Here is a 27,537-nt window from a genome sequence, read left to right on the forward strand (position 1 = left end):
CGGTGGTGTTTTGTGACTGGTCTGAAGGAGAGTTGAGCTGGCGGAGGGAGAGCGGTGGTGTTTTGTGACTGGTCTGGAGGAGAGTTGAGCTCGAGAGGGAGAGTGGAGGTGTTTTGTGACTGGTCTGGAGGAGAGTTGAGCTGGCGGAGGGAGAGCGGTGGCTGGCGGAGGGAGAGCGGTGGCTGGCGGAGGGAGAGCGTAGGTGTTTTGTGACTGGTCTAGAGGAGAGTTGAGCTGGCGGAGGGAGATCGGAGGTGTTTTGTGACTGGTCTGGAGGAGAGTTGAGCTGGCGGAGGGAGAGCGTAGGTGTTTTGTGACTGGTCTGGAGGAGAGTTGAGCTGGCGGAGGGAGAGCGGTGGTGTTTTGTGACTGGTCTGGAGGAGAGTTGAGCTCGCGGAGGGAGAGTGGAGGTGTTTTGTGACTGGTCTAGAGGAGAGTTGAGCTGGTGGAGGGAGAGTGGAGGTGTTTTGTGACTGGTCTAGAGGAGAGTTGAGCTGGCGGAGGGAGAGCGGAGGTGTTTTGTGACTGGTCTAGAGGAGAGTTGAGCTGACAGAGGGAGAGTGGAGGTGTTTTGTGACTGGTCTGGAGGAGAGTTGAGCTCGAAAGGTAGAGCGGTGGTGTTTTGTGACTGGTCTGGAGGAGAGTTGAGCGGGCGGAGGGAGAGCGAAGGTGTTTTGTGACTGGTCTAGAGGAGAGTTGAGCTGGCGGAGGGAGAGCGGTGGTGTTTTGTGACTGGTCTAGAGGAGAGTTGAGCTGGCGGAGGGAGAGAGGTGGTGTTTTGTGACTGGTCTGGAGGAGAGTTGAGCTGGCGGAGGGAGAGCGGTGGTGTTTTGTGACTGGTCTAGAGGAGAGTTGAGCTGGCGGAGGGAGAGCGGTGGCTGGCGGAGGGAGAGCGGTGGCTGGCGGAGGGAGAGAGGTGGTGTTTTGTGACTGGTCTAGAGGAGAGTTGAGCTGGCGGAGGGAGAGTGGAGGTGTTTTGTGACTGGTCTGGAGGAGAGTTGAGCTGGCGGAGGGAGAGCGGTGGTGTTTTGTGACTGGTCTGGAGGAGAGTTGAGCTCGCGGAGGGAGAGTGGAGGTGTTTTGTGACTGGTCTAGAGGAGAGTTGAGCTGGTGGAGGGAGAGCGGAGGTGTTTTGTGACTGGTCTAGAGGAGAGTTGAGCTGGTGGAGGGAGAGTGGAGGTGTTTTGTGACTGGTCTAGAGGAGAGTTGAGCTGGCGGAGGGAGAGCGGAGGTGTTTTGTGACTGGTCTAGAGGAGAGTTGAGCTGACAGAGGGAGAGTGGAGGTGTTTTGTGACTGGTCTGGAGGAGAGTTGAGCTCGAAAGGTAGAGCGGTGGTGTTTTGTGACTGGTCTGGAGGAGAGTTGAGCGGGCGGAGGGAGAGCGAAGGTGTTTTGTGACTGGTCTAGAGGAGAGTTGAGCTGGCGGAGGGAGAGCGGTGGTGTTTTGTGACTGGTCTAGAGGAGAGTTGAGCTGGCGGAGGGAGAGAGGTGGTGTTTTGTGACTGGTCTGGAGGAGAGTTGAGCTGGCGGAGGGAGAGCGGTGGTGTTTTGTGACTGGTCTAGAGGAGAGTTGAGCTGGCGGAGGGAGAGCGGTGGCTGGCGGAGGGAGAGCGGTGGCTGGCGGAGGGAGAGAGGTGGTGTTTTGTGACTGGTCTAGAGGAGAGTTGAGCTGGCGGAGGGAGAGTGGAGGTGTTTTGTGACTGGTCTGGAGGAGAGTTGAGCTGGCGGAGGGAGAGCGGTGGTGTTTTGTGACTGGTCTGGAGGAGAGTTGAGCTCGCGGAGGGAGAGTGGAGGTGTTTTGTGACTGGTCTAGAGGAGAGTTGAGCTGGTGGAGGGAGAGCGGAGGTGTTTTGTGACTGGTCTAGAGGAGAGTTGAGCTGGCGGAGGGAGAGCGGAGGTGTTTTGTGACTGGTCTAGAGGAGAGTTGAGCTGACGGAGGGAGAGTGGAGGTGTTTTGTGACTGGTCTGGAGGAGAGTTGAGCTGGCGGAGGGAGAGCGGTGGCTGGCGGAGGGAGAGCGGTGGTGTTTTGTGACTGGTCTAGAGGAGAGTTGAGCTGGCGGAGGGAGAGCGGTGGTGTTTTGTGACTGGTCTAGAGGAGAGTTGAGCTGGCGGAGGGAGAGAGGTGGTGTTTTGTGACTGGTCTAGAGGAGAGTTGAGCTGGCGGAGGGAGAGCGGTGGTGTTTTGTGACTGGTCTAGAGGAGAGTTGAGCTGGCGGAGGGAGAGCGGAGGTGTTTTGTGACTGGTCTGGAGGAGAGTTGAGCTGGCGGAGGGAGAGCGGTTGCTGGCGGAGGGAGAGCGGTGGCTGGCGGAGGGAGAGCGGTGGTGTTTTGTGACTGGTCTAGAGGAGAGTTGAGCTGGCGGAGGGAGAGAGGTGGTGTTTTGTGACTGGTCTAGAGGAGAGTTGAGCTGGCGGAGGGAGAGCGGTGGTGTTTTATGACTGGTCTAGAGGAGAGTTGAGCTGGCGGAGGGAGAGTGGTGGCTGTGGTTGTGTTTCACCTTTACTGTAACCAGTGGCTGACAGGACGGACAGATCCACCGCTGAAGCTACAGTATAACGATAGGTCAACCCAAGAGGTGTGTGTGAGTGTGTGAGTGGGAGGGAGGGATCTGTGTATATGTGTGTGTGTGTCATGTATGTGCAAGACAGATACAGAACTAGATGTCGGCCTCTACCTTCAGTAATTTTACTCTCTTTTTCTCTGCCTCCTCGTAGACTCCTTTTCGTCTCCATCTCTACAGAACCTCCATTTTCCCCTGTCTTCCTCCCTCTCTCCCTGCCCTCCCTCCTCCCTTTGAGGAATTGACTGATGACCACCGTCATTCCCCTTTAACCCTGGGCTAACACGGCAGTTATAAGCGGGAGGTCAAAGTGTCGCAGGCCACTAAATCTTCTCTCTGTTCTAGCAGTCAAAACAAGACAGAAGAATCCTGTTTGTTATGGTTGAGCTGTAACACATTTTGGCGGATGGAAAGACATTTCCTAACGTTTACCTGTCCAGGGTGTTATGTGGTTGTGATGCATGAAACAGCAATAAAACATATTGTTTTGTGTCAGTTCAATTTAAATTCGATCAATCTGAGAGAAAGAAATATGTGTCAGTTTCATAAAACCCGTTTTGTGCAAATTCTTTATTACCATAGACGAGCTGCTAAATGTCATTTTCTCCTCCAAACACTTAGACCGAAACACTTACCAATTGACACTGCGAAAGCCCTTCCAATTCAGAATTGCACCTCAGGCATTTTCATTTTCATTGGTCACCATTAGTCCAGAGCAGAAAATTCCCCACCGCTTTCCTCAGCACTCCCAGAAAACCTCTTACCCTGCCAGAACAGCCTTAAATCAATGCTTCCCACCATCTCGTCCTCCAACATTAAGATGCTGTGAGCGAATAATGGCTGTGGACTGACGTCTTTCCAGATAGATCCATTCCTTTGCAAAACAGTTTCTCCTCTCTTCATCCAAATCCATCTCTTTACCTTTAAACTGGATTCCCTCGTGCCAAACTCTGTAACGCCTCGTTATTGGACGACTCGGAGCAGCCAAACTTCACCAAACCCTCAGGAGACAGACTAGACTAGAGGAACGATGTGTTATGAACAGCTTCTGGCCCATGGTGAGTCAACAGAGGTTGTGAATGTGTATTTGTTGAAGTAGATGCTTTAGAGATGAAACCAGACATTTTCATGTGACGTTTGTTTAATATTCTAACACATATGTGACATTGAATGCAGCTGACTGTGAGAGAACTGTGAAAATACTCCCTCCTCAAAGTGCAGCTAAGTTGGCTTCATTAATAGTATGTGTTGTAAAGTGTAGCTACAGTCAGGTTTTAGTGTGTCTGTCTACATGTGTTTAGCTCACACTGGCTTGGACACAGTATGTGTGTGTCTCTGTGTGTCGTTGACATTGGCTTGGCAACCCGGCCCCTCTGTGCTTTTGTTCTCTAGTCAACAGAACCATTAGTGGTACTCTGAGTGAAAACATCCCGCTGTCAGTTCTGATTCAACATGAACTCTGAGTGATACCTGGCCATGGACCATCCATAGAGAATCCTACTCCTATTAGCTCTGTCCAACTCAGTTCAACTCAGCCACGCAGGCCAGTAATGACCATAACATGCCTGCTTAAGACCTCCAATAGCTGTCCTGCGGAGAGGCGATGCCTTTGTGTGGTCATTATGAAGCTCTCCTCGTTATGAAACTCCAATTGGCTTCCACATCAGAGGTTTTCAACCTGCGTCCAACGCTAGCCACAATTGCACATATTATATTAATCTATTTCTTCTGGAGAAAGATATTCCGTGCTTATGAAGGTATGGCTGTGGTTTTGGTTGAATGTTGGATCCATAGAAGGTATGAGAGGTTAGCCGTAGGCAGCACACACTCTCACCGCTAACCGTGGTTTAATGGATCTTGTGTTCCCACACTAATGTTAATGTTGTGTTGATTTTGTGTTAATGTTGTTTTCATGTGTGTTAATGTTGTGTTGGCTTAATGGTGTTATAATGTGTGTTTATGTTGTGTTGTGTTAATGTTGTGTTAATGTTGTGCTACTGTTATGTTCAAGTTGTGTTAATGTTGTCTTAATGTTGAGTTGGCTTAATGTTGTTTTAATGTGTGTTAATGTTGTGATGTGTTAATGTTGTGTTAATGTTATGTTAATGTTGTGCTACTGTTATGTTCAAGTTGTGTTAATGTTGTCTTAATGTTGAGTTAATGTTGTCTTAATGTTGTGTTAAAGTTGTGTTAATGTTATGTTTGACAACTGGATGAGCTGGACTGGAGGTGTGTGTATGTATGGCCCTGGAGCATTCTTTCTATGTTATTTCAGGGTTTGTTCCAGACATTTGAAAACACAAAACAACATTGAGACGCTGAACAGATGTTGATGTAACATCATGATGACTGCTACCTTACTGTACCTGTTACCTTGTGGATGTTTGGTTCTCTAAAGCGTTTTCTTAGGATGGAGACAGATGAGGGGGCTTCTGAGTGTGATCGGACATGAGAGGCATAGAGCCCCAACCCTGGTGTGTCCCCACTGACCTCCTGAGAGGGCAAGGGGATGGACTTAATACATTACTGAATAAAGTTAATTCACTGAATTGGTGACCTCAACCCTGCCTGGAACCTCTCCAGAGTATGTTCCACTGTTAGTTCTTTCAGAGGTACAGTTCAACATTATGCTCATGTCTCATGTCATCTGATTTATAGTACATGTCTAGGGTATACAGTACATAGTGGGCATGGCTAGGGTATACAGTACATAGTGGGCATGGCTAGGGTATACAGTACATAGTGGGTTTAGGCTAGGGTATACAGTACATAGTGGGCATGGCTAGGGTATACAGTACATAGTGGGTTTAGGCTAGGGTATACAGTACATAGTGGGCATGGCTAGGGTATACAGTACATAGTGGGTTTAGGCTAGGGTATACAGTACATAGTGGGTTTAGGCTAGGGTATACAGTACATAGTGGGTTTAGGCTAGGGTACACAGTACATAGTGGGTTTAGGCTAGGGTATACAGTACATAGTGGGCATGGCTAGGGTATACAGTACATAGTGGGCATGGCTAGGGTATACAGTACATAGTGGGCATGGCTAGGGTATACAGTACATAGTGGGTTTAGGCTAGGGTATACAGTACATAGTGGGATTAGGCTAGGGTATACAGTACATAGTGGGTTTAGGCTAGGGTATACAGTACATAGTGGGCATGGCTAGTGTATACAGTACATAGTGGGCATGGCTAGGGTATACAGTACATAGTGGGTCTAGGCTCTTGTATACAGTACATAGTGGGTTTAGGCTAGGGTATACAGTACATAGTGGGCATGGCTAGGGTATACAGTACATAGTGGTCATGGCGAGGGTATACATTACATAGTTGGTCTAGGCTAGTGTATACAGTACATAGTGGGCATGGCTAGTGTATACAGTACATAGTGGGTCTAGGCTAGGGTATTCAGTACATAGTGGGTCTAGGCTAGTGTATACAGTACATAGTGGGCATGGCTAGGGTATACAGTACATAGTGGGCATGGCTAGGGTATGCAGTACATAGTAGGTCTAGGCTAGTGTATACAGTACATAGTGGGTCTAGGCTAGGGTATATAGTATATAGTGGGTCTAGGCTAGGGTATACAGTACATAGTGGGCATGGCTAGGGTATACAGTACATAGTGGGCATGGCTAGGGTATGCAGTACATAGTGGGTCTAGGCTCTTGTATACAGTACATAGTGGGTCTAGGCTAGGGTATACAGTACATAGTGGGCATGGCTAGTGTATACAGTACATAGTGGGTCTAGGCTAGGGTGTACAGTAGATAGTGGGTTTAGGCTAGGGTATACAGTACATAGTGGGCATGGCTAGGGTATACAGTACATAGTGGGCATGGCTAGGGTATACAGTACGTACAGGGCATGGCTAGGGTATACAGTACATAGTGGGTCTAGGCTAGGGTATACAGTACATAGTGGGCATGGCTAGGGTATACAGTACATAGTGGGTCTAGGCTAGGGTATACAGTACATAGTGGGCATGGCTAGGGAATACAGTAGATTGTGGGTCTAGGCTAGGGTATACAGTACATAGTGGGCATGGCTAGGGTATACAGTAGATTGTGGGTCTAGGGTATACAGTATATAGTGAGGCTAGGGTATATATTACATAGTGGGTCTAGGGTATACAGTATATTGTGGGTCTAGGCTAGGGTATACAGTACATAGTGGGCATGGCTAGGGTATACAGTACATAGTGGGTCTAGGCTAGGGTATACAGTAGATAGTGGGTCTAGGCTAGGGTATACAGTACATAGTGGGCCTAGGCTAGGCTATACAGTACATAGTGGGCATGGCTAGGGTATACAGTACATAGTGGGTCTAGGCTAGGGTATACAGTACATAGTGGTTCTAGGCTAGTGTATACAGTACATAGTGGGTCTAGGCTAGGGTATACAGTACATAGTGGGCATGGCTAGGCTATACAGTACATAGTGGGCATGGCTAGGGTATACAGTACATAGTGGACATGGCTAGGGTATACAGTACGTAGTGGGTCTAGGCTAGGGTATACAGTACATAGTGGGTCTAGGGTATACAGTATATAGTGAGGATAGGGTATACAGTATATAGTGGGTCTGGGGTATGCTGTATATAGTGGGTCTAGGGTATTGTATACCGTTTATAGTGAGGCTAGTGTATATAGTATATAGTGGGGCTAGGGTATATATTACATAGTGGGTCTAGGGTATGCAGTATATAGTGGGTTTAGGCTAGTGTATACAGTATGTAGTGAGGCTAGGGTATACAGTATTTAGTGGGTTTAGGCTTGTGTATACAGTATGTAGTGAGGCTAGTGTATACAATATATAGTGAGGCTAGGGTATACAGTATATAGTGAGGCTAAGGTATACAGTATATAGTGAGGCTAGCGTATACAGTATATTGTGAGGCTAGTGTATACAATAAATCGTGAGGCTAGGGTATACAGTATATAGTGAAGCTAAGGTATACAGTATATAGTGAGGCTAGGGTATACAGTATATAGTGAGGCTAAGGTATACAGTATATAGTGAGGCTACGGTATACAGTATATATTGAGGCTAGTGTATACAGTATATAGTGAGGCTAGGGTATACAGTATATAGTGAGGCTAGTGTATACAGTATATAGTGATGCTAGGTTATACAGTCGAAAGCCAGGAAAACCTCTTTACAGTCTGTAGATACTTGATGTACACTTCTTGCAGCCCCAAAGCCAAGGGAGGTTGTTTTCCTAAGTAGCCTGGTAAAGTAGCGTCTAGCGGGAACGAGTGAGAAGGTCGTTAGCTCAATCAAATTCTCGCCATGACGTCTGGCGTTGCAGACGGGTTTTTATGGCGTGGAAATGGAAAAGCTTGCCTTTAAGCGGTTTGTGTTTGGCTACGGTCAAGTAGTGTTGATGGAGGTCTATAGAACTGGAAACAGTTGGCTGGGGAAGTGTCGTCATGTTGGAAATACAGCCGCTTGATATTCTCCTGGCAGCATGCTAGTCGTCATTCATCATATGTTTTCCTACTGTGTTACTGCTATGGTTTAACTTTCCCTCCGTCTCTCTGCAACCACAAGGTCTTATTTTACCATTACCAAAGAACTGCCAGTAATACACTGATATTCAGAGGAATACATTACACGCTCCATGTCGTGTCGAAATGTCCAACATGATTGTACAGGCACTCTCCGTCACAATACCCAACATAATTGTTTACCATTCAAATCAAATAGAAGCCTGGTTAGCTCTATAACTCCATCTGAAGTACTGTTCGGCTTGACGTCCTTATTTGGCCTCTTAGAACCTGAAGTATTTATTTGCCCAGGCAGACTGCCACTACTACTGCAGTTTCTCTTGTGCGAAGGCTTCAGGAATCCCAAATGTGGTTCGATCGGCAAGATTATTTTTCATGGGAGCCAATGAGAAGATTTATCTCCCTGACGACATCTCCACCCATACTCACCATTTAGAAGTAGTGTGACGTTTCCCCTAGATGTTGCCTGGATACCCTTTCACATCGCTCTGTCCAACTGATGTTTCTTCTCCGCCATGAGCCTGGATTGGCCTCCCTCCCCGATGATTTCTAGAATGTAAATACATTCTGAATGTTCTGATTGGTTTGAGAAACCGATGGGTTGGGCCTGAGCCGGCCTACATGACGACGTTATCAACTTTGATTGGTTAGATTTGGTAGAGACAATCCAATCACAGAGGAATTTGTTTTGTACAACTCCCCTCATTTGGAAGTCACACAAACAACTTCTAGGATGGCAGTTTCTGATTGAATGTATGAAGCGATCGATAGAGCAGCGGAATTCAATTCAGGTTCAGTCGTCAGGCAACCCTAGATGCTGATCTGAGGTCAGTTTTCTGTTTCTCTCCCTAAGGCTTCTGGTTAGGGTTTGTGAGAATGTATACTGATCCTAGATCAGTGCCTAACTACAACGTCTAACAGTATCTGTCATCGTCATAGTTGTTCTGTCTGTGTGGTATTTAGTGGCTATTAATAATTCTTAAGTATAGAAGCAGCCAAGTATGCTGTCTCTTAGCACTGTGATGTACGGAGCTGAATCTCTCTTAACACTGTGTTGTATGGAGCTGAATCTCTCTTAGCACTGTGTTGTATGGAGCTGAATCTCTCTTAGCACTGTGTTGTATGGAGCTGAATCTCTCGTAGTACTGTGTTGTATGGAGCTGAATCTCTCTTAGCACTGTGTTGTATGGAGCTGAATCTCTCTTAGTACTGTGTTGTATGGAGCTGAATCTCTCTTAGTACTGTGTTGTATGGAGCTGAATCTCTCTTAGTACTGTGTTGTACGGAGCTGAATCTCTCTTAGCACTGTGTTGTATGGAGCTGAATCTCTCTTAGCACTGTGTTGTGTGGAGCTGAATCTTTCTTAGCACTGTGATGTACGGAGCTGAATCTCTCTTAGCACTGTGTTGTACGGAGCTAAATCTCTCTTAGCACTGTGTTGTACGGAGCTGAATCTCTCTTAGCACTGTGTTGTATGGAGCTGAATCTCTCTTAACACTGTGTTGTATGGAGCTGAATCTCTCTTAACACTGTGTTGTATGGAGCTAAATCTCTCTTAACACTGTGTTGTATGGAGCTGAATCTCTCTTAGCACTGTGTTGTATGGAGCTGAGTCTCAGCACTGTGTTGTACGGAGCTGAATCTCTCTTAGCACTGTGTTGTATTGAGCTGAATCTCTCTTTGCACTGTGTTGTACGGAGCTGAATCTCTCTTAGCACTGTGTTGTACGGAGCTGAATCCCTCTTAGCACTGTGTTGTATGGAGCTGAATCTCTCTTAACACTGTGTTGTATGGAGCTGAGTCTCAGCACTGTGTTGTATGAAGCTGAATCTCTCTTAGCACTGTGTTGTATGGAGCTGAATCTCTCTTAGCACTGTGTTGTATGGAGCTGAATCCCTCTTAGCACTGTGTTGTATGGAGCTAAATCTCTCTTAGCACTGTGTTGTATGGAGCTGAATCTCTCTTAGCACTGTGTAGTACGGAGCTGAATCTCTCTTAGCACTGTGTTGTATGGAGCTGAATCTCTCTTAGCACTGTGTAGTACGGAGCTGAATCTCTCTTAGCACTGTGTTGTATGGAGCTGAATCTCTCTTAGCACTGTGTTGTATGGAGCTGAATCTCTCTTAGCACTGTGCTGTATGGAGCTGAATCTCTCTTAGCACTGTGTTGTATGGAGCTGAATCTCTCTTAGCACTGTGTTGTATGGAGCTGAATCTCTCTTAGCACTGTGTTGTATGGAGCTGAATCTCTCTTAGCACTGTGTTGTATGGAGCTGAATCTCTCTTAGCACTGTGTTGTATGGAGCTGAATCTCTCTTAGCACTGTGCTGTATGGAGCTGAATCTCTCTTAGCACTGTGCTGTATGGAGCTGAATCTCTCTTAGCACTGTGTTGTATGGAGCTGAATCTCTCTTAGCACTGTGTTGTATGGAGCTGAATCTCTCTTAGCACTGTGCTGTATGGAGCTGAATCTTTCTTAGCACTGTGTTGTATGGAGCTGAATCTCTCTTAGCACTGTGTTGTATGGAGCTGGATCTCTCTTAGCACTGTGCTGTATGGAGCTGAATCTCTCTTAACACTGTGCTGTATGGAGCTGAATCTCTCTTAGCACTGTGTTGTATGGAGCTGGATATCTCTTAACACTGTGTTGTATGGAGCTGAATCTCTCTTAGCACTGTGTTGTATGGAGCTGAATCTCTCTTAACACTGTGCTGTATGGAGCTGAATCTCTCTTAGCACTGTGTTGTATGGAGCTGAGTCTCTCTTAACACTGTGTTGTATGGAGCTAAATCTCTCTTAACACTGTGTTGTATGGAGCTGAATCTCTCTTAACACTGTGCTGTATGGAGCTGAATCTCTCTTAGCACTGTGTTGTATGGAGCTGAATCTCTCTTAACACTGTGTTGTATGGAGCTGAATCTCTCTTAGCACTGTGTTGTATGGAGCTGAATCTCTCTTAGCACTGTGCTGTATGGAGCTGAATCTCTCTTAACACTGTGTTGTATGGAGCTGAATCTCTCTTAACACTGTGTTGTATGGAGCTGAATCTCTCTTAGCACTGTGCTGTATGGAGCTGAATCTCTCTTAGCACTGTGCTGTATGGAGCTGAATCTCTCTTAACACTGTGTTGTATGGAGCTGAATCTCTCTTAACACTGTGTTGTATGGAGCTGAATCTCTCTTAGCACTGTGTTGTATGGAGCTGAATCTCTCTTAGTACTGTGTTGTATGGAGCTGAATCTCTCTTAGCACTGTGCTGTATGGAGCTGAGTCTCTCTTAACACTGTGTTGTATGGAGCTGAATCTCTCTTAGCACTGTGCTGTATGGAGCTGAAAGCTAAATGTTTTCTTGGCGTCCAGTACGCTGGAAGGCTGCTTGTTCCAACCTGTTGTAAGCCCACGCGTCTGGGTGGTGGGAATTTATACATTCCTTCACTTTTTTTCATAGCAATCAGAATCCTCAAGCTTGGTTTTGCACAGGGAAAATGGATTTGAGTCAGGCAGTATACTGCCAGCTTGTCTACCCTATATTATACACCCAGATAGTTGGAGTTGTGTTCTTTGGGAGAGGAAGCCACTTGTGATTCAGCCAGATCTCTGCTAGGAGTGTGGATATACTGTGCTGTGGAAAGACTCCCCACGAGCAATGCTTTGCTCCACTAAACCCCAGATGAGACACTTTTTCTGGGGTGGGATTGAGAGAAATGCAGGCTGGTTGGCTAGCTGTCTGGGGGTCTGGTTCTGCCTCAGTTCCTTCTAAGACCTCCTCGTGACTGGACAGATGAACCCCTCGCTGGACTCTCTCACCCTCTCCTCTACAATAGAGAACTTGTGGTACTTGTGTACAAGGCATGGCATATTTGTTATGGTCAACTCAGACACACCTCTCTCCCTTCCCCTCTCCTTTGCTGCTTCTGGCTCCCATGCCAGGGGTCCGGGTCCGTTCTTCCCTTGGCCCAACGCCATGTATTGGTTCCCCCACTCCCCCTCTCTCCCTCTCCTTCTCCCTCTCCCTCTCCTTTTACCTCTCCCTCTCTCTCTCTCTCTCTCTCTCTCTCTCTCTCTCTCTCTCTCTCTCTCTCTCTCTCTCTCTCTCTCTCTCTCCCTCCCTCACCAGCACAGAGCCAGAGTGACTCAACAAAACAATGTTATTTTACAGGCTTTGGACCTTAAAACAGAGAGAGAAAAACCACTAAGATGGCTGTAAAACAGACACGTCTGGCATGGCTTTGAAAAGTGTGCAGGCGGGTATCTGGGAGGCTGCAATACTTTTGTCTTCCTTCCAGTCTGAGTGGGTCCTAAGCCCGGTATATCCACATTAGTCCAGTCTGAGTGGGTCCTAAGCCCGGTATATCCACATTAGTCCAGTCTGAGTGGGTCCTAAACCCGGTATATCCACATTAGTCCAGTCTGAGTGGGTCCTAAGCCCAGTAGATCCATATTAGTCCAGTCTGGGACTCTGATTCCACCTGCCATATATGGATGTATCTGCTTGGGTATTGTTCACTAGGTTCCATAGCGATGTCGTAAGAATGCGCTATGAGGCTAAATTGAAGAGATGACGCAGATTAGCTTTGAGTTGGTGTGACTGTTTTTTTGGTTTTATCTGTTTGTCTCTCGAGCTGTCAGGCTGTTTTTGTCTGTCTGTCTGTCTGTCTGTTTTTACCACCATATCTGTATGTATGCATGTCTGTCTGTACAGTATGTCTGTCTGTCTGTTTTTACCCCCATATCTGTATGTATGCATGTCTGTCTGTACAGTATGTCTGTCTGTCTGTTTTTACCACCATATCTGTATGTATGCATGTCTGTCTGTACAGTATGTCTGTCTGTCTGTTTTTACCACCATATCTGTATGTATGCATGTCTGTCTGTACAGTATGTCTGTCTCTTTATCTATTTTGGTCCCTTCTTCTCTCTCTTCATCTCTCAGTCTGTCTTTTTAATATGCCTGACCGTCTCTGATAAAACCTACGCCTGTGCACTTTCCGAGGCCTGACCTTTTAGAGAAGACGCCACATCTCCTTCACCGGGATGGCTGAAAGCCTGGGTACCACAGTGCTGAGCCACATCTCCTTCACCGGGATGGCTGAAAGCCTGGGTACCACAGTGCTGAGCCACATCTCCTTCACCGGGATGGCTGAAAGCCTGGGTACCACAGTGCTGAGCCACATCTCCTTCACTGGGATGGCTGAAGGCCTGAGTACCACAGTACTGAGCCACATCTCCTTCACCGGGATGGCTGAAAGCCTGGGTACCACAGTGCTGAGCCACATCTCCTTCACCGGGATGGCTGAAAGCCTGGGTACCACAGTGCTGAGCCACATCTCCTTCAGTGGGATGGCTGAGTGGTGCTGAGAACTGTTTGCTGTCAGCTGTGAATAAAGGAAGAAGGCTCCCCCGACTGATAGGCCGGGGGCCACAGGGGCCCCTACAGTGATATATCTGTGTCAGTCTCAGCTCCAGTTAGTAGGTATAGAGGGTTTAAACAGCACACATTAACTGACTCTGTGAGGGGGCCCCTGGGTGCCCGACCGTAGTTTCATACATTTTAGAGACACAGGCACACACACACACACACCACACACACATTAACGCACACACTCATATTAACGCACACACACACAAACTCTTCTGAGTTTCTCTGTCTGTCTCTCATGTACGCCTCCCCATCTAGGCCCATAGTAGTTACAGTGTAATATGTGGATTCACTGGGCTCTGCTAGGATAGATCAATCTGGACTTAGTCAAACAAATGTCAGCCCACCGGAGTTTGTTATGCACTCTCCCTGTTGCTATAGCAACCAAGAAATCCTCCAAAAGTCACCCGTTGCTGTGAGTTTTTCCTAGGGGTGCTGATGATCTTCTGTAACCGTTTAGGCAATAACATCCAGACAGCATACCTATATATACGTTGAGGGAACGTCAGCTTATCATCAGAACAATGATTCTATTGCCAATCATTAACACGGCATCCTTTGGTGACAGTTTCATGATGACGGAAGTAATGATGAGAAAAAGTAACGCCTTGTCACTTAAACGTGATTCGTACAGTATGTTCTAACGTCAGTCATCGTTCCTCGAAATCATGTGATCTATCCTCCCTCTGTCTCCTCAGATCATTATTATACACAGCAGATGGTTGGTCTGGGTGTGCACCAACATTTGTTCTGTGAAAGTTTCCAGGACATTCGTTTGGTTGCAGCAATTTTTCTCATAACACAAAAACTGTCCAGTTGTGTTGATGATTTGTAGAAAACATTTGCCTGATGTTGCAAGAACGTTCCCAGAACATTGTTCTCACATTTTTGGCAACAGTGTGTTCTAAATACATTACTGGTACATGTTGTTACATTACCTGGAAACCTAATGACAACGTTTGGGGAACGTTCTGTGGTGGTTGTTACAGATGTTGGGCACAACATTTTTGTGAATGTTAGAACATTTCAAGGAAATTTAATTGAAACTTTTTCTGAATGTTTTTGAGTGTTTTTGGGATGTTATTATCCTAATGTTAGATAATACCCTAACTTAAACTTAATGGGAATCTTAGCTAATGTTCTGGGAATATTTCCGGTTTGCTAGGTTGACTGTGTGCTTCTTCTCCCACTGCTCTGTCTCCCAGTGTGTTGATAGGCTAGATTAGCCATATAGCTCCACAGGGTTTAACACACAGACCCTGTAGAGTTAGACAGGGTTTAACACACAGAGCCTGTAGAGTTAGACAGGGCTTAACAAACAGAGCTTGTAGAGTTAGACAGAGCTTAACAAACAGAGATTGTAGAGTTAGACAGAGCTTAACAAACAGAGCTTGTAGAGTTAGACAGAGCTTAACACACAGAGCTTTTAGAGTTAGACAGAGCTTAACAAACAGAGCTTGTAGAGTTAGACAGAGCTTAACAAACATAGCTTGTGGAGTTAGACAGAGCTTAACACACAGAGCTTGTAGAGTTAGACAGAGCTTAACAAACAGAGCTTGTAGAGTTAGACAGAGCTTAACAAACAGAACTTGTAAAGTTAGACAGGGCTTAACAAACAGAGCTTGTAGAGTTAGACAGGGCTTAACAAACAGAGCTTGTAGAGTTAGACATAGCTTAACACACAGAGCTTGTAGAGTTAGACAGAGCTTAACAAACAGAGCTTGTAGAGTTAGACAGAGCTTAACAAACAGAGCTTGTAGAGTTAGACAAGGCTTAACAAACAGAGCTTGTAGAGTTAGACAGAGCTTAACAAACAGAGCTTGTAGAGTTAGACAGGGCTTAACAAACAGAGCTTGTAGAGTTAGACAGAGCTTAACAAACAGAGCTTGTAGAGTTAGACAGGGCTTAACAAACAGAGCTTGTAGAGTTAGACAGGGCTTAACAAACAGAGCTTGTAGAGTTAGACAGAGCTTAACACACAGAGCTTGTAGAGTTAGACAGAGCTTAACACACAGAGCTTGTAGAGTTAGACAGAGCTTAACACACAGAGCTTGTAGAGTTAGACAGAGCTTAACACACAGAGCTTGTAGAGTTAGACAGAGCTTAACACACAGAGCTTGTAGAGTTAGACAGAGCTTAACACACAGAGCTTGTAGAGTTAGACAGATCTTAACACACAGAGCACGTTGGATGGGTTCCAGCGTCCCACGTTTTTCTCTTGTATTCTTCTCTCGTTTTCTCTCGTATTCCCTTTCTCCGTTTCTCCCTGTCACTCACTCTCTCCTTGCTTCTCTCTCTCGTTCATGCGTGTGTGTATGTAGTTAGGGTTAGTCAGTAAAGGTCAGCACAGGTAAATGATGGGCTTGGCTATGATTTAAGGGGAAAATTCACTCAAAAATGATATTTTGGTATTTTTTTCATTAGTCCACTGTTGATACAGTCCCAAAATGTTTTGCATGTCAGCAGTCAAGTTGTCAAGATATTGGACTGAATATAAAAGACATCATCATGATGACGTGGCTGCTCAACAGTGGACCAATGAAATAAAATACAAAAAGATCCGTTTTTGATTTTCACTTTAACCATACAGCCATAATCAGTAGTGAGGTGTAACGTAACAACACAACACAGACTGGAGCTTGTAATTAGTCTGTCAATTAGAGATCAGTCTCTCAATAGCAAACTGATTACCAGGGCTTCCTTCCTCTGTGTGTCTGCTGTTCACTGATACTGTCATCTCACTGCTCACAAACATCCGCTGACAGTCACACAAACACACACGTATAAGCACACACACACACACACAGACACACACACACACACACACACACACACACACACACACACACAGACACACACACACACACACACACACACACATACACATACACACACACACACACACACACACACACACACACACACACACACACACACACACACACAGACACAGACACAGACACAGACACACACACACACACACACATACACACACACACACGTAAGCAAGCATACACACACACGCACAAGCACACACACACACGCATAAGCAAGCAAGCATGCACACACACATGAATAAACACGCACACACACACGTAAGCAAGCAAGCATGCACACAGACGCACGCGCACACACAATCACAGCCCATCATTGCTGTTCGCCTGGAAAACATCCTGTTGACATGACTGAAAAAGAACATTCTAGATTTAGGGAAGAAACAGGGAAACAGAAAGGGAAAGCTTTTTGTCTGGACCATGCCTGTGATATCGAACTAACTCAGTAGTGATTCTATGAACATACATAACTGAGTTGTGTGACAGCAGGACCTGCAGTGTTACCTGAGAGCAGTGCGATTGTCACGCCCTGACCTTAGAGATCCTTATTATTCTCTATGTTTGGTTAGGTCAGGGTGGGAAAGTCTATGTTTTCTATTTCTTTGTTTTTGGCCGAGTGTGGTTCCCAATCAGAGGCAGCTGTTTATCGTTGTCTCTGATCGGGGATCATATATAAGTTGTCATTTTCCTTTTGGGTTTTGTGGGGTGTTGTTTTCTGTTTAGTGTCTGTTACCTGACAGAACTGTGCGCTTTCCTTTTCGCCTTTTGTTATTTTGTTTGAGTGTTTTTTGATAATAAAAATCATGAACACTTTCCACCCTGCGCTTTGGTCCACTCCTTTCGACGAGAGCCGCTACAGCGATATGCAGTCTCTATCATGAAGACAATCGCTAATTCAATATTGATTACGCTGACTCACTATTAAATCAAATTGTATTTTTCACATGCGCCGAATACCTTACAGTGAAATGCTTACTTACGAGCCCTTAACCAACAATGCCGTTTTAAGAAAAATAAGTGTTATAGAAAGTATTTACTAAAATAAACTGAAGTAAACAATGCAAAAATAGATCCTAACTGAGTTACGTGACATCACAATCTATTTGAGGACACACCGATAATAACGACATGATCAATCTCTCTTGAATAATCCATGTTCTTCCCCTGATCGCCCCCCTGATCTCTGTTTTACACTTGATTTCCCCTTTCAAAAAAATGTATCAACCTCTAAAAACATTCATTATAATCCAGATAATAATTCACATGTCCTGTTGCTGCAGGATTATTTTCCTGCTGTTGCAAACTGGCTCAAATGAAGATCCTACATCTATACTTTTGTTTCTGTTGTTGACAATAACTAAGTGCATCTACTGAATGTGACCTTTTTCTGATGTCAGGGTGTTATTCATGTAGTCTATTTGTCAGAAGCACAGTAGCTCGTTGCTTAACCCTGCGCCAGTAAAACTTCAATAAAATATGATTTACTGTTCTGTTTCTTCCCCTCCTTCATTCCCTCCCTCCCTCCCTCTCTTTGTCTGTTCTGTTTCTTCCCCTCCTTCATTCCCTCCTTCCCTCCCTCCCTCTCTTTGTCTGTTCTGTTTATTCTCCTGCGTGTGATGGTGTGTGATGGTGTGTGATGGTGTGTGATGGTGTGTGATGGTGTGTGATGTGTTTTGGTTCTGCAGTGAAGACCACTAATCCTATTATTCCAGCTGGAGCTTCATTAGGACCTGAGGCAGATACACTGACTTTGAAACCGATGTCTCTCTCAGCTGTACTCACTGACATTATAACCCCTGACTGCACTGTGTGTGTGTGTGTGTGTGCGTGTGTGTGTGTGTGTGTGTGTGTGCGTGTGCGTGCGTGCGTGCGTGCGTGTGGAGGATGGGGGGATACAGTATGGATTAGTGCATGTGTCTCATACAGTGATGGAGTCATTGAGCAATTTAACTAGTCTATGAACCAATGATTTTCCTAACAGTATTATAATGCCTGTACTCAATTACACACATACCATTATGTAGTCAGTACTCGATTACACACATACCATTATGTAGTCAGTACTCAATTACACACATACCATTATATAGTCAGTACTCAATTACACACATACCATTATATAGTCAGTACTAATTTATGCACATACCATTATGTAGTCAGTACTCAATTACACACATACCATTATATAGTAAACACACTGGCTCCAGGTCATCTACAAGTCTTTGCTAGGTAAAGCCCCGCCTTATCTCAGCTCACTGGTCACCATAGCAACATCCACCCGTAGCACGCACTCCAGCAGGTATATTTTACTGGTCATCCCCAAAGCCAACACTTTCTTTGGCCGCCTTTCCTTCCAGTTCTCTGCTGCCAATGACTGGAACGAATTACAAAAATCACTGAAGCTGGAGACTCATATCTCCCTCTCTAACTTTAAGCATCAGCTGTCAGAACAGCTTACTGTGCCTGTACACAGCCATTATATAGTCAGTACTCAATTACACACATACCATTATATAGTCAGTACTCAATTACACACATACCATTATATAGTCAGTACTCAATTACACACATACCATTATATAGTCAGTGCTCAATTCATTCTCCTTGATATGTCATCGGTATGCTCCTCCTTGTTCTTACTGTTTGATATCAATGTCATCAGAATTGTGTTGCAGGTTTGATCAAATCTAGACCACATGATAGTCATAGTTGTGTGAGGAAGGGGTGAAGGTAGTTCAGCCACCAGACAGTATTTTCCCAACAGTTTACTTGTATTCTTTTTTTTTTTCTTACTCTCTTAGCCTATTTCTGTGAGGTCCCAAGTGACTTGGCAAATACTGTACTATTCAAGAGACATGTCAATCCTCTCTCTCTCTCTCTCTCTCTCTCTCTCTCTCTCTCTCTCTCCCTCCCTCTCTCTCTCTGTCTCTCTCTCTCTCTCTCTCCCTCTCTCTCTCTCTCTCTCTCTCTCTCTCTCTCTCTCTCTCTCTCTCTCCCTCCCTCTCTCTCTCTGTCTCTCTCTCTCTCTCTCTCTCTCTCTCTCTTTCGCTCTCTCTCTGTGTCTCTCTCTCTCTCTCTCTCTCTCTCCCTCCCTCTCTCTCTCTGTCTCTCTCTCTCTCTCTCTCTCTCTCTCTCTTTCGCTCTCTCTCTCTGTCTCTCTCTGTCTCTCTCTCTCTCTCTCTCTCTGTCTCTCTCTCTCTCTCTGTCTCTCGCTCTCTCTCTCTCTCTCTCCCTCCCTCTCTCTCTCTGTCTCTCTCTCTCGCTCTCTTTCGCTCTCTCTCTCTCTCTCTCTCTCTCTCTCTCTCTCCCTCCCTCTCTCTCTCTGTCTCTCTCTCTCTCTCTCTCGCTCTCTTTCGCTCTCTCTCTCTCTCCCTCACTCTCTCTTTCCCTCAACCTCCTGCCCAAAATGTGTGATATATATAGATAGATATAGAGATAGATAAATAGAGGATTCTGAGATTCGTGTCCTAACCTGATCCTCTCTCTCTGTCTCTACAGGTCCTCGCAGATGCATGTGTGGCACCTACCGGATCACCTACCAAGCCGGTGTGTACACAGTGTGTGTGTTAGTGTGTGTGTGTGTATCCTAACCTTTATGCTAAACTGACCATAGATCAGTGTCTAAGGTCTAACTTCACCCTACCCCTTTTTGGTAGACAGACATGGTCTGTCACTGCAGCCTCTCTGCCTGTCTTTGTCTGTCTGTCTGTCTGTCTGTCTGTTAGTACCTGTCTGACAGGAAAATATCCATTCCCACATACTGTAATCATTCAAACTGCTGTATAAAGATGGGCAAGCTATTGGGCCTTTTCAATTACTAAAGCTGTGTATGGCCTTTCTAATTTGACTGGTTAGGGGGTAATCTCTACACAGGGTCACATACAGAGTGATTGGTTAGGGAGTAACCTCTACACAGGGTCACATACAGAGTGGTTGGTTAGGGGGTAATCTCTACACAGGATCACATACAGAGTGGTTGGTTAGGGGGTAATCTCTACACAGGGTCACATACAGAGTGGTTGGTTAGGGGGTAATCTCTACACAGGGTCACATACAGAGTGGTTGGTTAGGGGGTAATCTCTACACAGGGTCACATACAGAGTGGTTGGTTAGGGGGTAATCTCTACACAGGGTCACATACAGAGTGGTTGGTTAGGGGGTAATCTCTACACAGGGTCACATACAGAGTGGTTGGTTAGGGGGTAATCTCTACACAGGGTCACATACAGAGTGGTTGGTTAGGGGGTAACCTCTACATAGGGTCACATACAGAGTGGTTGGTTAGGGGGTAATCTCTACACAGGGTCACATACAGAGTGGTTTCTCAGTATGTGTGTTATTCTTCTGACAGTCTATAGTAATGGAATACCCCCATCCGTCGGTTAAAGTGTGTGTGTGTTAGGAACGTATGACGTGTGAAGGTACACCAAACAGAGTTGTGACCCCAGGTTCTCCTCAGGTTCTGAGAATAATCACTCACAGGGTCAGAAGTTCATGTTCAACTCTGAAGTTTTTTTTTACCTATTCTAGGGGCTATGTCCGTATAGTCTTGAAATGTCTTGAATGGCTTCCTTCCCTCTGTCCTTCCTTCCTTCCCTCCCTCCTTTAGCCGTCCACTGATCCTCCTTGGGTGAGATGAGATAAATAAAAAGCGGTGTAATGCTACTTTTTGTCCCCTAGAGGGTGCTCTAGTCCACAGCACCTTGTCTTGCGTCAGGGAGGCAAAAAATAGTCTGGTGCTTTGACTTCATGACAAACCGTTTCTGCATTAAGCCACTTTGAGTGCCATGGTGAGGGGGTCAATTCCATTTCACTGCGGGAAGTAAACTGAAATGTACAAATTCCAAATTCCATTTTGGTCTCCCAGAGAAGCGCTGGGAATTAGAACTGGCATTTCTGTTGACTTTCTGAATTGACTGACTTGAAAAGGAATTGACCCCAACCCCTGGTCACGACCGAATGTTCTACTAATCCAAACAGTCCACATCCACACATTTGTGCTGATTCCCTGTGGACTGTGTCTGTTTTGACTCCCATGGCTTTTAAAACAGTGCTACAGATGTTTATTTTGAGCCTTCTGCATTTTTTCCCTCCCATGCCTTTTTAGCATGGTAGCATGCTTTCCCTAAAGATAGTTCTGTAGCTAAACACACACACTGTTTACTGATGCATCTACACACACACTGTTTACTGATGCATCTACACACACACTGTTTACTGATGCATCTACACACACTGTTTACTGATGCATCTACACACACTGTTTACTGATGCATCTACACACACTGTTTACTGATGCATCTACACACACACTGTTTACTGATGCATCTACACACACTGTTTACTGATGCATCTACACACACACTGTTTACTGATGCATCTACACACACACTGTTTACTGATGCATCTACACACACACTGTTTACTGATGCATCTACACACACACTGTTTACTGATGCATCTACACACACACTGTTTACTGATGCATCTACACACACAATGTTTACTGATGCTTCTACACACACACGCACGCACACACACGCTGTTTACTGATGCTTCTACACACACACTGTTTACTGATGCATCTACACACACACTGTTTACTGATGCATCTACACACACACTGTTTACTGATGCATCTACACACACGCGCGCGCGCGCGCGCACACACACACACACACACACACACACACACACACACACACACACACACACACACACACACTAACAAATTATGTATGTGTTAGCAGTGAGTGTGTGTGTGTGCGTGCATGTGTGCATGCATGCATGTGTGCATGTCTGTGTGTGTGTGTCTGTGTGTGCGTGCCTATGCGAGTGAGTATGTGTGTGTGTGTGTGTGTGTGTGTGTGTGTGTGTGAGTGAGCAGGCCCAAGGCCCTCATGTTCTCCTCTCAGGGTTAATGGAACGGCGGTGTGTCTCAGGTGGATCATTAACAGCGTTCAGGGAGGACAGAGTTCTATAAAAGAACCTTCACAGCTGCTTTTCTTTTCTCCATTCCTCTCTTTCTATCTCTCTCCCTTCCTCTCTTTCTCTTGCTCTTTTTCCCTGTCTCTGTTCTACCATTCGATGTGACAGAGGTCAGTTGCTTCACTTAATTCACGGGTGAGTAGCACAACCAGGTCTGGACCTCGTCTCTCTTGACAAAGTGATTGAATCAGATGAACCTGCATGGAGAGATAAAGGAGAAACAAAGAATGGTATATACTCACCTGATCTCCATCTCTCTCTCCCTTCAGCCGGCCACTCCTCAGCTGCCGTTGAAGCATGTAGAAACTCCGGTAAGCCGCTCTCTTTTCATACTTCTGTGATGTTGATGATTGGTATTTGCAACAGTTATCACCCATCAGGAGGCATGTTACAGAAGCTCTGGCTTGTCTGGGCAGTGTGATGTACTGTAGTGTCAGAGGTGTCCTAATTGACCACGTGGGATCAACTCCATAAAGCTCGTGGACAGCTGTGATGTTGTCAGACTATTTTCACGGAGGTTGACGTAAGGACACTATTAAAACACCCCCTGGAGGCAGAGAACATGGAAAGCACTGCAGTGTCTCCCACCTCAGTGGCTTACTCTGTTTCAGTGGACGTTGTTGAGCCATACTGTACTCTACTGTATGTACCCAGTAGACATGAGTCTGTGAATGCAGACATCATCCAGACCTGGACTACAGCTGTAATTGTTTGCTGCTGACAGACTGACTGACTGACTGACTGACTGACTGATCAATCTGTGGATGGATGGACCCTGTGTTATTTAGGATGACTGATCAATCTGTGGATGGATGGACCCTGTGTTATTTAGGATGACTGATCAATCTGTGGATGGATGGAGCCTGTGTTATTTAGGATGACTGATCAATCTGTGGATGGATGGACCCTGTGTTATTTAGGATGACTGATCAATCTGTGGATGGATGGACCCTGTGTTATTTAGGATGACTGATCAATCTGTGGATGGATGGAGCCTGTGTTATTTAGGATGACTGATCAATCTGTGGATGGATGGACCCTGTGTTATTTAGGATGACTGATCAATCTGTGGATGGATGGAGCCTGTGTTATTTAGGATGACTGATCAATCTGTGGATGGATGGACCCTGTGTTATTTAGGATGACTGATCAATCTGTGGATGGATGGACCCTGTGTTATTTAGGATGACTGATCAATCTGTGGATGGATGGAGCCTGTGTTATTTAGGATGACTGATCAATCTGTGGATGGATGGACCCTGTGTTATTTAGGATGACTGATCAATCTGTGGATGGATGGACCCTGTGTTATTTAGGATGACTGATCAATCTGTGGATGGATGGAGCCTGTGTTATTTAGGATGACTGATCAATCTGTGGATGGATGGACCCTGTGTTATTTAGGATGACTGATCAATCTGTGGATGGATGGACCCTGTGTTATTTAGGATGACTGATCAATCTGTGGATGGATGGACCCTGTGTTATTTAGGATGACTGATCAATCTGTGGATGGATGGACCCTGTGTTATTTAGGATGACTGATCAATCTGTGGATGGATGGACCCTGTGTTATTTAGGATGACTGATCAATCTGTGGATGGATGGCGCCTGTGTTATTTAGGATGACTGATCAATCTGTGGATGGATGGACCCTGTGTTATTTAGGATGACTGATCAATCTGTGGATGGATGGACCCTGTGTTATTTAGGATGACTGATCAATCTGTGGATGGATGGACCCTGTGTTATTTAGGATGACTGATCAATCTGTGGATGGATGGAGCCTGTGTTATTTAGGATGACTGATCAATCTGTGGATGGATGGACCCTGTGTTATTTAGGGTGACTGATCAATCTGTGGATGGATGGAGCCTGTGTTATTTAGGATGACTGATCAATCTGTGGATGGATGGACCCTGTGTTATTTAGGATGCAGTTGACTTAAATGCACTTGTAGCATCTTTACATACAAACTGTACACATACATTTGTTTAGGGGCGAATGGGGTAAGTTGAGCCATTTTTGAATTTTCAGCATCACTCCGTCAAGAGAAATATAGGATTCTTTCTAACAAAGATATCTACATATATTTCAGGATGTTGTGAATCCCTGGGAATAATCAGAATTAATGTAAACGTTACAGTTTTGAAAACATGTGTTGTCTCTTGGCACAACCTACCCCGGGTTTGGGGTAAGTTGAGCTGTGGGACTGCTTACAAATATCTGTACTGAGTTAAATATTACCACAACCATTTTAAAACCATGTCTATCTTTATTTTCCAAACACAATCACTTTGTCTTTTAATAATCTTAAGGATATTTTAACACAGGCTTAACACTGAAAAACGTTCTACTTTTTATGAAACAATATTAACAAAGGCCAGGCCCTGTTGTTACAGTAGCTCATCCCAGCGATAATGTCTTTGCGTTATGCCTGGGAAGAAAACACTTCAATTTGCTCGACTTGCCATGGGCTCAACCATTAGCTCAACTTACCGCGAGGCAAACATGTTGACTATATTAGCCCACACAGCTACGAGGATGCACTTTCATGTTAGGTTTAGGACCTCATATTGAAGTTTATAGAGACCCCAACTGATGTATATCTTCAAAATATCTACTTTGCTTTAAATACAAATATCATTAAACCTTTAACACAATAAATTAATTTGACTTGGTGAAAATCATTTTTGGGGACTTGACTTGCTTACCACTTTTTTCATGTGGTTTCTTCTTATACAGACTCCATGAAATGATGACCTCTTCCTAAATATTTGGTCAAATGATACATGTTGTTTATGGTTTCCTAGAAACAAGGGTGGCTCAACTTACCGCTTTGGCTCAACTTACCCCACTCTCCCCTACTGTACACACAGTACACACTTTATACCCATGTATGGTAGGTGGAGGGAAGCTTCACAGCTTGAGGTTTTTTAGAATCACAAATCCAACAGGCAAAGAGACAGAGAGAGGAGGAGGGGGAGAGATAAAATAAGAGAAGAGGGAGTGAGAGAGTTTGAGTCTGTGTGTGAGCGAGAGAGAGAGAGTGTGAGTGTGTGTGTGAGAGAACGAGAGAGAGGGGGGGGGGGGACAGAGAGTAGGTTGGATGTTCTGGTTTATAAGGGTTAGACAATGAGACAGAAAGCTGGTGACAGTGGACTAAAAACAGGAGAGCGTGTGACATGGTGTCCCTGAAATGCATGCAGCTTCATCCCAGAATGTCAGAGGAGGAGGAGGAGGAGGGGGAGGGACTTTAATGTTCCTATTATAGAATTACAGAGACAGCAGTACTAACGCTTCAGAGAGAGGAAGTGATGGTGGAATATTGGAGGAGAGGAGAGGAGAGGAGAGGAGAGGAGAGGAGAGGAGAGGAGAGGAGAGGAGAGGAGAGGAGAGGAGAGGAGAGGAGAGGAGAGGAGAAGATGAGAGGAGAGGAGTGGAGGAGATGAGTGGAGGAGAGGAGAGGAGTGGAGGAGAGGTGAGGAGAGGAGAAGATGAGAGGAGAGCAGAAGATGAGAGGAGAGCTGAGCTGAGCTGAGCTGAGGAGAGGAGAGGAGGAGAGGAGAGGAGTGGAGGAGAGGAGAGGAGAGCTGAGGAGTGGAGGAGAGGAGAGGAGAGGAGAGGAGAGGAGATGAGAGGAGATGAGAGGAGAGGAGAGGAGAGGAGAGGAGAGGAGAGGAGAGGAGAGGAGAGGAGAGGAGAAAGTAGAGAAGTTGAGAGGAGAGCTGAGGAGAGAAGTGGAGGAGAGGACAGGAGTGGAGGAGAGGAGAGGAGAGGAGAGGAGAGGAGAGGAGAGGAGAGCTGAGGAGAGCTGAGGAGAGGAGAGGAGAAGATGAGAGGAGTTGAAGAGAAGATAGGAGGGCTGAGGAGAGGAGAGGAGAAGAAGAGTGGAGTTGAAGAGAAGAGAGAAGAGGAGAAAGGAGAGGGAAATTAAAAGGAGAGGGCAACCTTTTTATGACCAGCCTAAATCTCTGAGCTGGTCATAGGATCTCGTCAGATGTGTATTTACCTAACACACAGTTACCTATTACAGGGTTTCCCAAACTCGGTCCTGGGGCCCCCTCTGTGTGCACATTTTGGTTTTTGCTCTGGCACTATACAGTTGATTCAAATCATCAAAGCTTGATGATGAGTTGGTTATTTGAATCAGTTGTGTAGTGCTGGTGGAGATGATGACACACATTTACCTAACATACATTAACCTAACACACATTAACCCAACACACATTAACCCAACACACATTAACCTAACACACATTCACCTAATACACATTAACCTAACACACATTAACCTAACACACATTAACCTAACACACATTAACCTAACACACATTAACCTAACACACATTAACCTAACACACATCCACCTAACACACATTTACCTAACACACATGAACCTAACACACATTAACCTAACACACATTAACCTAACACACATTAACCTAACACACATTAACCTAACACACATCCACCTAACACACATTTACCTAACACACATGAACCTAACACACATTTACCTAACACACATTTACCCAACACACATCCACCTAACACACATTTACCTAACACACATTTACCTAACACGCATTTACCTAACACACATTAACCTAACACGCATTTACCTAACACACATTCACCTAACACACATTCACCTAACACACATCCACATAACACACATTCACCTAACACACATTCACCTAACACACATCCACATAACACAGTGGTTCCTCCTCCTCCTCCTCACTGGTTGTGACACTAGGAAGCACACTTTAGAGAGAGAAAATCATCTGGTTTCAGTGGTCTGCTGTATTCCTCAGCTCTTCCCCTCTCTCTGACCTCAGTCAGCAGTGGAGGGAAGTATTTCTGCTCTCAACTCTGAATCCCTGGTATATAAGAGCATCAGTGTTATAGGGAGCAGTCAGGGTTACACATATATACGATAGAGGGAAACACCAGCTCTCTCTGGAATTACTCTGGAAATGTGTAATTGGTAGCTAAGGGTCAACGGATGGGTTTCGGGAAGAGTGTTAGCCAACAAACGACCTCTCGTAGTCCCACTGTTCCAAGGCATTCACACTAGCACAATGTGGTGGTGTCGCTTTACAATAAGTACATTTAATTAACTTGGAGACGTAGTAGTATTTAGAGGGGGACCACACGCACACACACACACACACACACACACACAAACCACAGAGAGAGAGAGAGAGAGGGAGGGAGAG

General features: G+C 45.3%; 1 protein-coding gene across 39 annotated transcripts in view; it reads left to right on the plus strand.

Annotated features, from left to right (window-relative positions):
- LOC110495438 (tensin-1) overlaps positions 1-27,537 on the plus strand; it is a 244,205-nt gene that overhangs the window by 159,522 nt on the left and 57,146 nt on the right. For 21 of the 39 annotated variants that reach the window (XM_090207794.1, XM_090207798.1, XM_090207783.1 and 18 more), the window contains 2 exons: positions 19,823-19,870; positions 22,582-22,623. In XM_090207794.1, the coding sequence (XP_090063920.1) occupies positions 19,823-19,870; positions 22,582-22,623 (90 nt within the window). Of the gene's footprint in view, positions 1-19,822; positions 19,871-20,933; positions 20,955-22,420; positions 22,448-22,581; positions 22,624-27,537 lie in introns of all 39 variants that reach the window. The other 18 variants (XM_090207788.1, XM_090207777.1, XM_090207828.1 and 15 more) reach the window with 2 other exon arrangements.

This window comes from Oncorhynchus mykiss, chromosome 18, assembly GCF_057628025.1.
Source record: "Oncorhynchus mykiss isolate SJ-2025 chromosome 18, ASM5762802v1, whole genome shotgun sequence".
NCBI classification, from domain to species: Eukaryota; Metazoa; Chordata; class Actinopteri; order Salmoniformes; family Salmonidae; genus Oncorhynchus; species Oncorhynchus mykiss.